General features: G+C 40.1%; 1 protein-coding gene across 2 annotated transcripts in view; it reads left to right on the top strand.

Moving 5' to 3' along the window:
* Nucleotides 1-2,876: 2,876 nt before the first annotated feature.
* The window catches only part of heatr5b (HEAT repeat containing 5B), a 35,895-nt gene continuing 24,695 nt past the window's right edge, over nucleotides 2,877-14,076 (top strand). Inside the window, exons 1-10 of one of the 2 annotated variants that reach the window (XM_072669647.1) lie at nucleotides 2,877-3,012; nucleotides 3,668-3,863; nucleotides 4,591-4,802; nucleotides 5,620-5,728; nucleotides 6,926-7,075; nucleotides 7,366-7,537; nucleotides 8,155-8,312; nucleotides 8,614-8,911; nucleotides 11,780-11,935; nucleotides 12,946-13,196. In XM_072669647.1, the coding sequence (XP_072525748.1) occupies nucleotides 3,738-3,863; nucleotides 4,591-4,802; nucleotides 5,620-5,728; nucleotides 6,926-7,075; nucleotides 7,366-7,537; nucleotides 8,155-8,312; nucleotides 8,614-8,911; nucleotides 11,780-11,935; nucleotides 12,946-13,196 (1,632 nt within the window). In that variant the 5' untranslated portion in view covers nucleotides 2,877-3,012; nucleotides 3,668-3,737. The remainder of the gene's footprint in view (nucleotides 3,013-3,667; nucleotides 3,864-4,590; nucleotides 4,803-5,619; nucleotides 5,729-6,925; nucleotides 7,076-7,365; nucleotides 7,538-8,154; nucleotides 8,313-8,613; nucleotides 8,912-11,779; nucleotides 11,936-12,945; nucleotides 13,197-14,076) is intronic. The other variant, XM_072669648.1, reaches the window with a different exon arrangement.

Genomic DNA, 14,076 nt, shown 5'->3' with positions numbered 1-14,076 from the left:
CACACACACACAAATGAATCACCCGCATCTGAGTTCACGTCCTCCTAAATTTCCCAATCGACATCCTGTGACTTGATCAAATAGTAGGAAAATGTTTAACAGGGGACTCTATTAATCCAAGGCATGTCTATTGAATATAGCAGAATGTATCAAAGAACAGCACTCACAGATATGTGAGCAATGTGATACACTATCTGGACTAAAGTATTGGGACACCAGCTTATTTATTGTTTCTTTGGAAATAGAAGGTATTAAAAAAAGGAGTCTCCACTGTCCATGGACGGAACATGGCTGTTGCTGAGGATTTTAATTGCATTGGGCGACAAGAGTGTTTTTATGAGGTCAGGGTGTTGGATCATCACCACCTCACCTCAACCCCAACTCATCCCAAAGGTACTGGATGGAGCACCATCTGTCATTTCAGAGAAGTTTCAGTTCCACTGCTCCACAGCTCAATGCTGGGAGGCTTCATGCCCCAATAGGTTCATGTTTATCTGCTCTGGACAGTCCTAGTCGTTTGGCAGTACTTCTCTACAGGAACCAGACAAATTGTGTTAGCAATGGATGCAGCTTAAAGTAGCCGAATGTATTCATTAGAAGGGCCGTCCACAAACATTTGGACATATAGTGTTGGGGCAGTATATTTAAATCAGGGTAATCTTAATGGAAACACAACCTGTGGACCTGTGTAAGTTTAAAAAAAAATACCTTTATGGTCACAGTTATGGCCTTTATGGTCACAGGCTTGCTAAATGTTGAAGTAACTGATTACACAGTGTCTTCTCTGCAGTTTCCCAGTTTGGTCAACAGTACATATTGAGTTGAGCCTCAAAAAAAGCTGCAGCTGAAACTGACTAAATAGTTTTTCCAAGACCTTTAGTCTGTACCGCCCCCCTCCATTTCTTTATCGCTGATTTTAATCTTGTAAAGGAAAAGGAGTTGCCTAAAAATGGTTATGCCGTGGTCTTCACAGTCTCCCAATCAAAACATGATTGAAAATCTGTGGTTAGACCTCAAATGGGCTGTACATGCAAGACTGCCCCCCCCCCAAACAAGAGTTAAATGACTTAGCTGCTGGAAATGATTACAAGCTGTAATACTAGCCAAAAGCAGGTATTCTATGTACTCATATATAATATATATATATATATATATATATATATATATATTTATGAATATATATGATAACATATTATTATTATTATTATTATTATTAATATTATTATTGTTGTTGTTGTTGTTGTTGTACAATAACAATAATGTAAATAACAACTGCCAGATTTGATTAAGGATATACATAACTATATTAAGTGTAAAAAACATTTGACTATAGCAAAGATTTAATGGTCAAGCAACCTTTATTTATTAATATTTGAGATTAAATTTCAGTGACGGTCTGCCTACACAGTGGCATGGAAAAGTTTGGTCTGTGACTGTGAAACACCCATTATTAGCGCAGTGTACAGAGCAGCTGCAGGGTTCAAAGGATGAGGAAAACTAGACACATACAAAAAGGCAGCTGATCATATTGATCATTTTGCGATATTCTGTAATATAGAACAGCAGGGATATGTTGCGTTGCCCATTACAATGTCTCCATCTACTGGTAAATGCCATATGTCTCCCCATCATCCTACTACATCATTCTACTTACTTAAGTTTGGGTTAAAGGAAGAGTTTTCATTGAATTTACTATTTATTTGAGGATTTACCAGATTTAAATGAACATACTATCATTTTAACAGATACTTATATATCTAGAGGAAACTTTTCTGTGCCCTCCAGAGTGAGATTTTGACCCTGCCTTGTCTGTATTACTGTATACAGTAATAAATGTAGTGAGTAACACTGTTACAGATCTTAACTGCATATCATATGGCATATATATGAGGAATGTGCTATTATAATAATAATAATTATTATTATTATTTTTATTATTATTATTATTAGTAGTAGTAGTAGTAGTAGTAGTAGTATTATATCACATGTGCAAATTACATTGTTACGTATTCAGGTATTATCTGTATACCATATGGCATATATATGAGAAACGTGCTATTATTATTATTATTATTATTAGTAGTAGTAGTAGTAGTAGTAAAACATATTACTACGTGTACAGGTATTATCTGTATACCATATGGCATATATATGAGAAACGTGCTATTATTATTATTATTATTATTATTATTAGTAGTAGTAGTAGTAGTAGCAGTAGTAGTAGTAGTAGCAGTAGTAGTAGTAGTAGTAGTAGTAGTACATCACGTGTGTAAAACATATTGCTAGGTGTACAGGTATTATCTGTATACCATATGGCGTATATATATGAGGAACGTGCTATTATTATTATTATTATTATTATTAGCAGTAGTAGTAGTAGTATTATTAGTATTATTATTATTATTATTAGCAGTAGTAGTAGTAGTATTATTAGTATTATTATTATTATTATTATTAGCAGTAGTAGTAGTAGTATTATTAGTATTATTATTATTATTATTAGCAGTAGTAGTAGTAGTATTATTAGTATTATTATTATTATTATTATTAGCAGTAGTAGTAGTAGTAAAACATATTGCTGGGTGTACAGGTATTAACTGTATACCATATGGCGTATATATGAGAAACGTGCTATTATTATTATTATTATTATTATTATTATTATTAGCAGTAGTAGTAGTAGTAAAACATATTGCTAGGTGTACAGGTATTAACTGTATACCATATGACGTATATATGAAGAATGTGCTATTTCACAGCCTTTTCTCATCCAGATTAATAAAGACATATTAAAGGCTTTTTGTATAAATGACATATTAAACAATTAATCTTTCCCCACAAACCTCCTGTAAAATGTATTTAAATGAAATGAAGTGAACTGAGCTGAAATGGGGAGAGTCGCTCCCTCAGCGCCTTTACTGTGGAGTGCGCTGCCGCTCAGCGCTCCCCTGCGGCTGGCTTCATACATGGGTGGCTAGCTGAGTTAGCCAGGAGTCTAGAGACCAACATCAGGTAACCCTATTCACTAAAACTGCTCATTTACGACACGACTATAATATTAGATACCGTGTTTATTCATAACGCGAGCGTTGGTCAGATGTGTCCTGCTGGCGAGTCAAACCTGGATTATCAAGCGAACTCTCCGGTGTCGGCGTGGCTGCTTGTAGTCGTAGCCTAGCTTAGCTTAGCTTAGCTTAGCCTAGCCTAGCCTAGCCTAGCCTAGCTTTAGCTTTTGCGGCTCTGGTTCGTTTGACAGCTCAGTTATTCGGACTGACAGTGGTGTCACTATGTGTCTGGATCTGTTAACATACCCAGAGTCTTACCTTTTCTAATATTTCACCCAGTTTAGGGTTAAAAAGCTCAGCTGAGGACGATAACACACTAAGCTAAGCTAAGATAAGCTAACTATCGTCGTTACTCGCCTGAACCGTATATATTTTTCGTGTTTACACCTTCTACAAGCTTCCCTGCTTTCCCTAATCAGTCCTATTAGTGTCATATTGAAGTAAATGAGGGATAAAACACACAAAGTAGCACCAAATTCAGAGTGTCTGCATGAAACCTTCCCCTTATAATGACAGCTGACACCAGCAGCATCCCCCATTCTCAGACATGAGACCCTCTTAATCAGTGATCTACTGGTGTTGGACATTTATCTTGTTTTCAGTGTATCTGAAGAGCCCATTTAGTGGAGTCCTGCCTTCAGAAGAACCCCTGGCTGCTTTTAGTGCCTGCCAATGGAGCTGGCACACAGTCTGCTGCTCAATGAAGATGCCCTGGCCCAGATCACAGAGGCCAAGAGGCCAGTCTTCATCTTCGAGTGGCTTCGGTTCCTCAACAAGGTTCTAACAGCAGCCAATAAGGTAGGATTGTACTGTATCTGTATCTTACTTTCATCATTAATGTAACTCAGAAGGGATGGTTAGATATTCACTGATCTGCCATAACCGTCACACCACTGACGGGTGAAGTGAAAAACGATCATCATCATCATCATCATCATCATCTTCATCTACAGTGGCATCATCTGTCAAGGGTTGGGATCTACATTTTAGGTAGCAAGTAAACAGTCAGTTCTTGAAGGATGGAGGTGTTAAATGCAGGAAAAATGCATAATGACTAGCATAAGAATCTCAGCCACCTTACCAAGAACCAAAAACAAGAGTCAGAGCATCTGCAAAGCATCAGGCAGGTCTTGTTGGGTGTTACCGCTATGCTGTGGACAGTACCTACCAAAAGGGGTTCAAGAAAGGACAACCAGTGAACTGGCGACAGGGTCATGGACACCTAAGGCTCATTGATGCAATCCAAGGAGACCCTCACCTCGGCGCCAGATACCACAGGACACTTTTAAAGGTCCCTTGGAGTCCATGCCTCGAATGGTCTGATCTGTTTAAGGGGGCCACAACTTAATATTAGGCAGGTGGTGTTATTGTTATGGCTGAGGGGTGTATACCAATGTTTACGCCCACCCTGAACGACTAGCATATTTAGAAACAGATTTGATGACTCCTATGTTGGCATCTAAATAAAGTTGCAGCTGAAAATGAAGTGTATTTTTGGTCACCAAAAAAAACTCTCCTTGAACAGGTTGATGTGAAGGAGAAGCAGAAGAAGTTGGTGGAACAGCTCACTGGCTTGATAAGCAGCAACCCTGGACCCCCTACGAGGAAGCTACTGGCTAAGAATCTCGCTACGCTCTATAGCATCGGCGACACTTTTACCGTCTTCCAGACGCTGGACAAGTGCAATGATATCATCAAGAACAAGGACGACACTCCAGCCTATCTACCCACCAAGCTGTGAGTTCGCAACTTAGACCTTCCTGTTCAGACAACAGCATATATCTGCAATATCCAGTCATTGCTCTTGCCTCACTTCTCAAATACTGCGGGTGTTGTGCTGTAGTTTGCCGCTTCTTTCCGGTTGCTTGTGCGTACATGGACAGTTGCAATCTTATTGCAATAATAGAGCCGAAAGTGTCAAATGTCAGTTTATTAGTAGCTTTTCCCTTTTTCGTTCAGCAGAACAGGATGATATGTAATCCTTAGTAATTGAAAAGAGGTAAGAGAATACAAGCATTATGTAGGGATGCGTTATACCAGGCCCAAAGTGTCCCAAGAGAACATCCTCCACACTGTTACACCACCTCCACACTGTTACACCACCTCCACCAGCCTGGACATGCAGGTTGAGTCCATAGGTTTAGGTTGTTGGTCCCAAATTCTGACACCACCATCTGGGTGCCTCAGCAGAAATCAATTGATTTGTCAGACCAGGCTACATTTATCCAGTCTTCTGCTGCTCTGGTGAGCCTGTGCCCACTGCATCCTCAGCTTTCTGTTCTTGGCTGACAGTAGTGGGAGTGCAATTGATTGAGAAAGGATGCGATATGTGATGGGAGTTTTTAATAAATTGCAATCGATTCTCTGTTTTACTGAGAAAAGAAAACAAGCGTTCACCCCACAGGAACCTTAATGGCAAACTGTTTAGTATCTAGCCCATTAACAAGCAGATATGTCATGTTGATGGAATTGCACTTTTAAACATTAATTACTACCATTGCCAATTTCCCCTAAACCCATTATTTCTGTTCATTTTCTTCGGTTCTTTTGGTAGTGCTGCTGTGGCTTGTGTTGGGGCTTTCTACGAGCGAATGGGCCGGATGCTGGGCAGCTCTTTCCCAGAAACCATCAACAACCTTCTGAAAGCCCTGAAGAACGCAGAGGTAAAGTGAGCTTACAAAATCTGACATCATCTACTCCTCAACTTTCTATAATCTTTTTTTTTTTTTATATATATATATATTTGATGATGAACTTCAGCCTGTTCTTTGCACCTGCTTCTGCTAATGAGATCAGTCAGGTGTGTTTGAGAAGGCAGGCTTCTCAGATTGGCCCCAGAGGACTGGATTTGAAAGGGACAGTTACGGCAGCTTTTTTGGCATAGAATAGATCAGGGGTGGGCAATTCTGGTCCTGGAGGGCCAGATTCCTGCCTAGTTTTTTGCCTTTCCTGCTCAAGCCCATCTGAACTCACCTGCTAATTGGCAGCTTTGGTAGGTTTGTTAAAGCAGGTAAATCAGCAAACTGTGATTGACTCCGGGTCCTGTTGCCCAGATAAAGGCATAGGTGTCAATTTGTACCACTGGTAATCATTAACATACATAATCATTCTACTAATACAAATAGTGTTTATGCAGCGTTCCTGAATCTGGTGGAAAGTTTTTGGGATGGTCCATTTTACTCGTAACTTACTCATAATTTTCTGAGGTTTTTAAGTTTTTGAGGGCAAAAATTCTCAAAGTTACAATCTTGACATTACAAGATAGAAATTAGTAGATATGTTGCATCTTGCGGGTCTTGTGGAAAAGATGAACTGCCACACAGACATCATTCGCCTGTATATATATCCTGTACATCAGGAGCTCAAAGTAGTAAATAGCCCATTCCTACGAAGTGACCTCTGACTGAAACTTATAGTGAGTCTCAGTTGAAGCTCTCAGTTGAAGGAACAGGTGTCATTTATTTTGCATGTATTTGTTTATTTTTTGCCATCCTAGCTCTTTTATTGACTGTACATTTAATTACATTGATGACCATCTCATACTACAAACATACTTAGTAATGCTTAAGTCACTAATCCCTCCTGAGCTCGATTAGAGGGCTAAAGATTACCATACCATATCACCCACGCCATCAATAGCTTCTGATGGTGCTCCTGACCTTAAAAGCCAACTCTTTAGAGTGAAAAAAATCTGGTCTGGGGTCTGCCACATGTTATTCATGTAAAATTAGACCATGCTTTTGTTCTTGCTGTTGTATCACTGCAACCTCTAAGGGTTAAATATCTAGAATCCTGTCTGAACTCAAAAGTCTGTTTATCCTGAAGGATTAACTTTCCTTTTTTTCATGGTGCTGTTTTAGTCTCAGGGGCGTAGTGAGATCCTCCTCAGCCTGCAGAAAGTTCTCAGCGGCCTGGGCGGCGCAGCAGCGTCCTGCCACAGAGACATCTACAAAAACGCCCGCTCGCTCCTCACTGACAGGTCGATGGCCGTGCGCTGTGCTGTGGCTAAGGTCAGTTACAGCTTTATGATGATGACGCATCAGTTCTGAACATCATGCTCATACAAGCTTTATATGTGTGTTTTATTATACTGGGATGAAAAGCTGAACGTTCTCCAACACATTGGTTTGAGTGCACAAATACGGCTTCCTCCGAGACAGGCATTAAAGTAATTCATGAAATGTTTATGGCCATTTCTTCTCAGGTTATTTGTGTCCAGTGTTGGTCACTTGCTCACTCAATTGCCAGCCAGTTTTCCAACAGCTTTGTTCAAAACCTTAGAACTGAGTGTCTCTTACAGTGTTTGCTGGAGCTGCAGAATGAAGCTGTGTTCATGTGGACCACAGAGCTGGAGAATGTGGCCACGCTGTGTTTCAAAGCTCTCGAAGGCTCTACGTACGGCGTGCGCGTGGCCGTGTCCAAGCTGCTGGGAACAGTAATGGCTACCGCACTCATGCCCAAACAGGCTGCAGGTGACGATCCAGTATCTGTAATATTTGAACTAAATCCTATGCTTGTCTTTGTTAGGTGCTGATGGTTTAATGCATATTTATAATTTCTATATTATAATAATGTCTTTGGATGTTTTTTGCACTTGACCCCCAGGGAATCCCTAATGCTATCTTAAAGGAATAGTTCAGGGAAAAATCAGCTGAGCCTGATTGATCACTTACCCTAGATACAGTTGATCAGCCAAGGCGTGTTTAGTATTTAATATGTGCTTAGGGTGTGTTGATACTGGTAATTTGGTTCCCTTGGTCTGGACCAAGCAATAACTTAGTCCTGGGTTGCTTTGCGTTCTTATTGACACATAAAAAGCAAAAAAGTGACGTACGACACACGTATGACACAATGCTGCAAGTAGAGGTCTGCAAAGGGCTGGTTTGTCTGTGAGCCCTGCGTGATCCACATAGTAACTAGTGGGAAATAAAAAATAAAAAAATGTCTTATTAAACGTGTCGTCTTGACATCAATATCAAACCATGATTTTAATAATATACACATTTTAATTTGATCAATGAAGGTATACTTTAAATCTGTAACGATGTTCCTGTGGCTGCACGTTGACGTAGTGATTGTTGTGTGTCAGTCATGCGTCAGAATGTGAAACGAGCCACATTGGAGGAGGTGCTGGAGCTGATGGCCACGGGTTTCCTGCGTGGGGGCTCCAGCTTCCTGAAGAGCGGCGGAGAGATGCTGAAAGGAGGCGGCTCGGTCAGCAGGGAAGTTCGAGTGGGGGTCACTCAGGTGAGACGGTAGATGTTTCGATTTGACTGAAATGCCAGAATCATGTTTGATGTATTATTTGAACTCCAGATAAACAGAATATTTGGGTGATGCTGGACTGATGCACTAAAATACCTGCATTTTATTCATTTTACTACATTGTATATATCACTATCACTGTATATAACATTGTGTATATTATCATGTTATATAGTATATCAATGCATATAATATATTGTCGTATATAATGTCATACTTCTCTGTAATGCTTTTAAAGTGTTAAAACGTTAAAACGTGAACATGTACTTCTCTTCCCCGGCAGGCATATGTGGTGTTTGTGACCACGCTGGGCGGTCAGTGGCTGGAGAGAAACTTTGCCACCTTCCTGTCGCACGTGCTGGAGCTGGTGGCTCACCCGCGGGCCACGCAGACGCACGTGGAGGCAGTGTACTCGCGCCGTTGCGTCTCCTTCGCCCTGCGCGCCACGCTGGGCGGCCTTCTGGGAGAGAAGGCCCAGATCGCCGCCGCCAAGGAGATCTGCCAGGCCATCAGCAAGCAGATGAGGGCAGTGGGTAAGGAGGAAAATAGGGGGGAAATATCCGGTTTCAGAGCATTACAGAGTAAGTACTGTAGGTTTTCAGTTTGTTTGCTTGTGTTTCTCTTTATGGCTTTTGATTTAAACTGGGTTGAGGTGCGGTGCTGCTTTCTATCTTTCATTTAGTTTTATTCTTTTTATCTCTCAAATTCATCTGTCCTGACTTTCCAGTGGCTTGTCTTGTGCTGTCACTAATAGGCGAGCCGTTTTGCCATAGATTACAGTTCATTTCATTGTTTTGAGGCCCAATCTGGGCTGTCTGAGCTCTGATCCAGAATTGCCTTGGCTGTGCCACATGCATCGTACTGTATTGTTAGTTGGAGTTAAAGCTGCGAGAGGATGTTGGCTAAAAGCTTACTGAGATTGGCCTTCAAAATACATCTTCTGAGTGAGAGAATTGTTATCTAGTTACAGAAGATAGATAACTATTCATGATATGAAGTTGTGGGAACTTCTGAGCAGTGTCACTAATTTTCAAGCTTTGCTTAAATGCTATCGGTTGGCTAGCCATTGGAAGCCCATGCAAAGAATCAGAGATTGATTGTTTTCTCATCTTTTTCTACTTCTGGCAGCAGTATGATATGACTTAAGGTCTCAGAATATATACCTTAAAATAAGTATATACCCTAAAATCTGATTTACTACTTATGGACAATAATTATTTCAAAAATGATCTATTTCCTATTTCATATATTATTATTTTTGACATATTAGATCAGTGAGTCAGTTTTTTTTATGCTTGCAGTCCTTTATTAGGTTGTTAGGGTTATGGCTTGTTTTGTCATCATTAGGAAAGGCCAGGTAATGCAAATTCTAAATTCCCTGACTTCTCTAAGCAGCTGTTTAGCACACTAATTTCAATAATTGATGCTCACAAAGCAGGAGAAGGCTATAAGAAGATAAGTGTTTTAAGATAAGAGTTTTGAGGTCACTGTTACCTCGGATCATAATGTAATTAAGAAAAGGTGGAGATGAGGTCTGGAAGACCAAGAAAGCTCCTCTTAGAGAGCTGCTTGTAAAATTGCTAGAAAAACAAATCAGATTCCCTGTTTGAATGCAAAGGACCTTCAGGAGGATTTAGCAAAATCTGGAATAGTGGTCTTAAATCTCTTGTGGTGCACTCTGGTACTGCCACCTGAGACCAATAACGATCTTCCTTTGAATGGAAATGTATTGTAGTGGCTTACTCCGAGAAGGGCTGGCATTAATAGCATGCTGTTGAAGTGTAGTTTAGACGGTTAGCAGTACAGGTAATATTGAAGTATTGAATTTCCGCACTCAGCCCTGCTCAGTTTCTCCTGTGGTGACGTGTCCTCTGAAACAGACCTTCTCAAGCTGCAAAAGGATGTTGTTACACCTTTGCCTGATGAGCTTTAGTATTTACCTTTGTGGCACATCCCTTGGGGATGTGGCATGGCAACCATGACACAGGGTTCAAGTGACGCACAAACAACCAAAACCCACCACCAGCGCTCAAAAGAACTTAAAACTACAGGCCCAAGTGGGGCCCTACCAGTCTCCTGAGGTGAGCTAGCAGTCCGTGGTTTAGCTCCTTGTGCACACCGTTGTGCGTGTTCTTTTCCTGTGTAAAAACAGAGCCGGCCCTTTTTCGCCCCACCTGGGGCTAATCAGGGAAACAACATCAGGGCGAGCAGGTGGTTTCAGGGGGGCTGGTCCAAGGATATATCGCCTCCTCACCACCACACCTTAAAACGAAACAATACTATTGTAATAATCCTGTACTGTTGTGAAAGCCATATAGTGTCTATTTCTGTTTAGATAGTTCAAATTAATTTCCACTTGCAGTCCATTTTTATGGAAACGAATAATTTATAATAATTATTTATAATTTAGGAGCCTCTTGGACAGCACAGTTTGCATACTGTCAGATATTGTTTATTACTTTTATTTATTACTGAGAACATTTATTACTTACGGAAATCATTTATTTAACCAGTTCTAAACAATTCTGAGAGCAAATATGTGTGTAAATAAATTTTAAAATGTGTAAAAACAAAAATAACAAGTGACAGCACATTGTCTTGCTATATTTTATACTGAAATTATTTCTGCCCACAGTTTTGTGTTTCATGGCCACTCTATTCACTTCTGTTTGATTTTGTTTTTGTTGTTTTACCATCTTTTGGAGTGATCGCCCATCGTTTTAGATTCTTACTCTGTGATTTGCTTTGAAGCTGAAAGGTTTAATAATCATTTCTCTCTCTTTCTTATCTGTGGTATTTTGTATTATTCTGCTATTCATTGCTTTTGCAATTATAATAAGCAAAAGTCCTGGGAGCACATGGTATGCGATGTCTATTGCTATCGTAGGTTTTTGTAATGATGTGCATCAAAAATAAAGCTTAGGATAAAAGGTTTTTAAAGGACCTCTAAATGATTCTGATCCATTTTGGAATCATGTTCTGTTAACTTTATGAAATCTTAAAATAAGACTTTTTGGCCACAGTGAGCAAAGGTCTGTCATCTTTAACTTTATGCCTTATGGAAATCAGGCCATCTTTTGCTCAATAATAAATCACAGTAACAGAATTTGACCAGGGGTGTCCAAATATTTGCATGTCACTGTATGAATTAGCTGATTTCTCTATTTTTTTGGTTAATGGATGAAGGAAATATATTATATTTATATATATAAAACTTGTCTAACCTGCCAGATTCACAAGAAATCTGCAAAAATATTGAATGACAGAATAATCTAAATCAAAATTTCTCTTTATTGTTTGATTTTAAATTATTGAAATGATGCTAATTATATGCTAATTTGACATATTTTGTAATGTAACCTGAACATCCTCTACTGAAGACACTCAAAATACGCTTCTCTGTTTTAATCTCTTTGTCCTGCTGCTGTGCTGCGTTGCCGTGGTTACAGAGGCGGTGGTCAGTGACAGCAGTGGAGAGAACAAAGGCGGGGCTGCGGATGTGTCGGCCAGTCAGCACGTGATGGTGTGTGCTCTGAAAGAGCTGGGCAGCCTGGTCCAGAGCCTCAGCGCCACAGCCTCTCCGCTCATACAGGAGCCTTCTATTGGTAACACGCACGCATATGTACAAATATACACACACACATACACACATACCCAAACCTAACAAATACCTAATAGCTAGTAATGGAATCATAGTAACACTATACAGTACAAGCTGGTATCCCAGTGTGTTCAGAATCATTTAGGCTGCAGAATTACAAATTAATTAATCAGCCGTGCGTTTAGGATGCAGCTGTTTTGGTCCCTAAGACGTAAGAAGAGTGAGAAAATTATTGATTCCGTTGCTTCCATATGTGTGTTCAGTTCATCACTAACCAGTAAAAGGAAAAAAGAGAGTACCTGATCTAACAAATCTATACTGAAAAACAGAAGCACACGCTTTCACTGTGTGGTTTGAGTCATTTGAGCATGAGCTGAGCTCTTTAGCTCTTGAGTGCTTCAGTTAAAACACAGTAGTTTTTGAAAACAAATACTGGCTTGCTTTTGGTCTTAGCAGATACTGAAAGTTTCAATATTGGCACTGAAAAAAGAAAGTGTAATTGTGCTGCCTCTAGTGTTAATACACTAAATGTCCAAATGTTTATGGACACCACTTCTATTGAATGCGTCCAGCTACTGTAAGTTGCGCTCATTGTAAATGCATGCACACAGCCTTTGAAAAAAAGTTTTTAAAAACACTAAATGTGACCTATATAAAGACATAAAAACTATGTTTTCATTGAAAGTTAATATAATAAAAAAACAGTACAGTTGAATCCATCTTCAGATGCATTTCACACCTCTTATAGAAGTTCATGACTGGCAAGTTCAGTGCTTTACATTGTTGCTGTCGTACACAAATATCATTCCAAGTCATTTCGGAGCATTTCTAATGGTCCGTTCACCATGAGAATTCGGAAACAAAATTGTTTTTGTCAAAAAGGCAAGGTTACAAAAAAGACACAAAGTTATTGCGTGATTGTGACTGTATGAATTATATTTTACTGGAGTATCCATCTAGAGTTTACTGGAGTATCACTCTGGTATTTGATCTGTGATCTGTGTGTTCCTTCAGGTCTATTGGAGACGGTGACATCAGTCCTTCTCCACCCCAGCATGGCGGCCCGTCTGGCAGCAGCCTGGTGCCTGCGCTGCGTTGCCGTGGCGCTGCCCTATCAGCTGACCCCACTACTGGACCGTTGTGCCGAGCGCATCAACACCCTGAAGAGCTCGCCTGAAGCTGTCAGTGGCTACAGCTTTGCAATGGCTGCTCTGCTGGGTGGAGTGTACCAGTGCCCGCTGGGAATCCCCCACTCCAAGGGCAAGGTCTGCTTTCCTCTGGTTATTTAGCGTATAAAAATAAACACAACTGTGTTGCATAGCCGGAAACAGATCAGCCCTCTTTTCTGCATGTTTTTAGATAGTTATACAGTGTCAGTAAAGCACATAAGCACTGGGTGCATTGTATGTGATTACTTCCACTCCTTCAGTGCTCTTAGTTTGCCCTGATTTACAGTATTTCACTGGTGAGTGTGGCGATGGTGTTTATTTAATTGATTAATAGCTTATATTAATGAGTCTTTTATTGGACATTTCCTCCTTATCAGTCTTTACACTTGCCGTCGGAGACGTGATTAAGTAACATTAACCAACACCCACACAGCAGCACCTTTTATTTGTGAATATGAGTCAGTGCAGTTCTGCTTGTGTTGCCAAGATGTTATTTCCATTGATATGCAGCTAATATAAAATTGTGGATTATATTCGAGGGCTTCTGATTGTCTGGAATAAGAAAATACATGCCATATTCGTACCTTTTTTAGACTATTAATTTCTCCTATGATTTTAGAACATTCCATTACTTTCCCATAAGAAGGTTTTGGGGTTGGTTTCACTGTATGTTTTGGGTCATTATCCATCTGCACTGTAAAGCGCCATTCTGTCAAACCTCTATCAGCAGTCACATCATCAGTACACCAGTGACCCAGTTCTATTGGCAGTCATACATGTTCATACAATAACAGTGCCCTGTTCTTAGTTTTAGGACCCTATCTTACATTTGCGTTGTTTAAATAGTAACGGTGCTTGCAAATATATCTACACCGATGGGCGTGGTGGTCTCGAAATGAGGTGTGTCCAGGTCAATTTCTGGCGTATTGCTGTCTTGGCAACAGAAAACACTCATACACCCCCGCTTTGCGCCATT

The sequence above is a fragment of the Salminus brasiliensis genome, chromosome 24 (assembly GCF_030463535.1).
Source record: "Salminus brasiliensis chromosome 24, fSalBra1.hap2, whole genome shotgun sequence".
Classification (NCBI taxonomy): Eukaryota; Metazoa; Chordata; class Actinopteri; order Characiformes; family Bryconidae; genus Salminus; species Salminus brasiliensis.
Note: the sequence above shows the minus strand (reverse complement) of the source record. Positions and strands in the feature narration are given on the sequence as shown.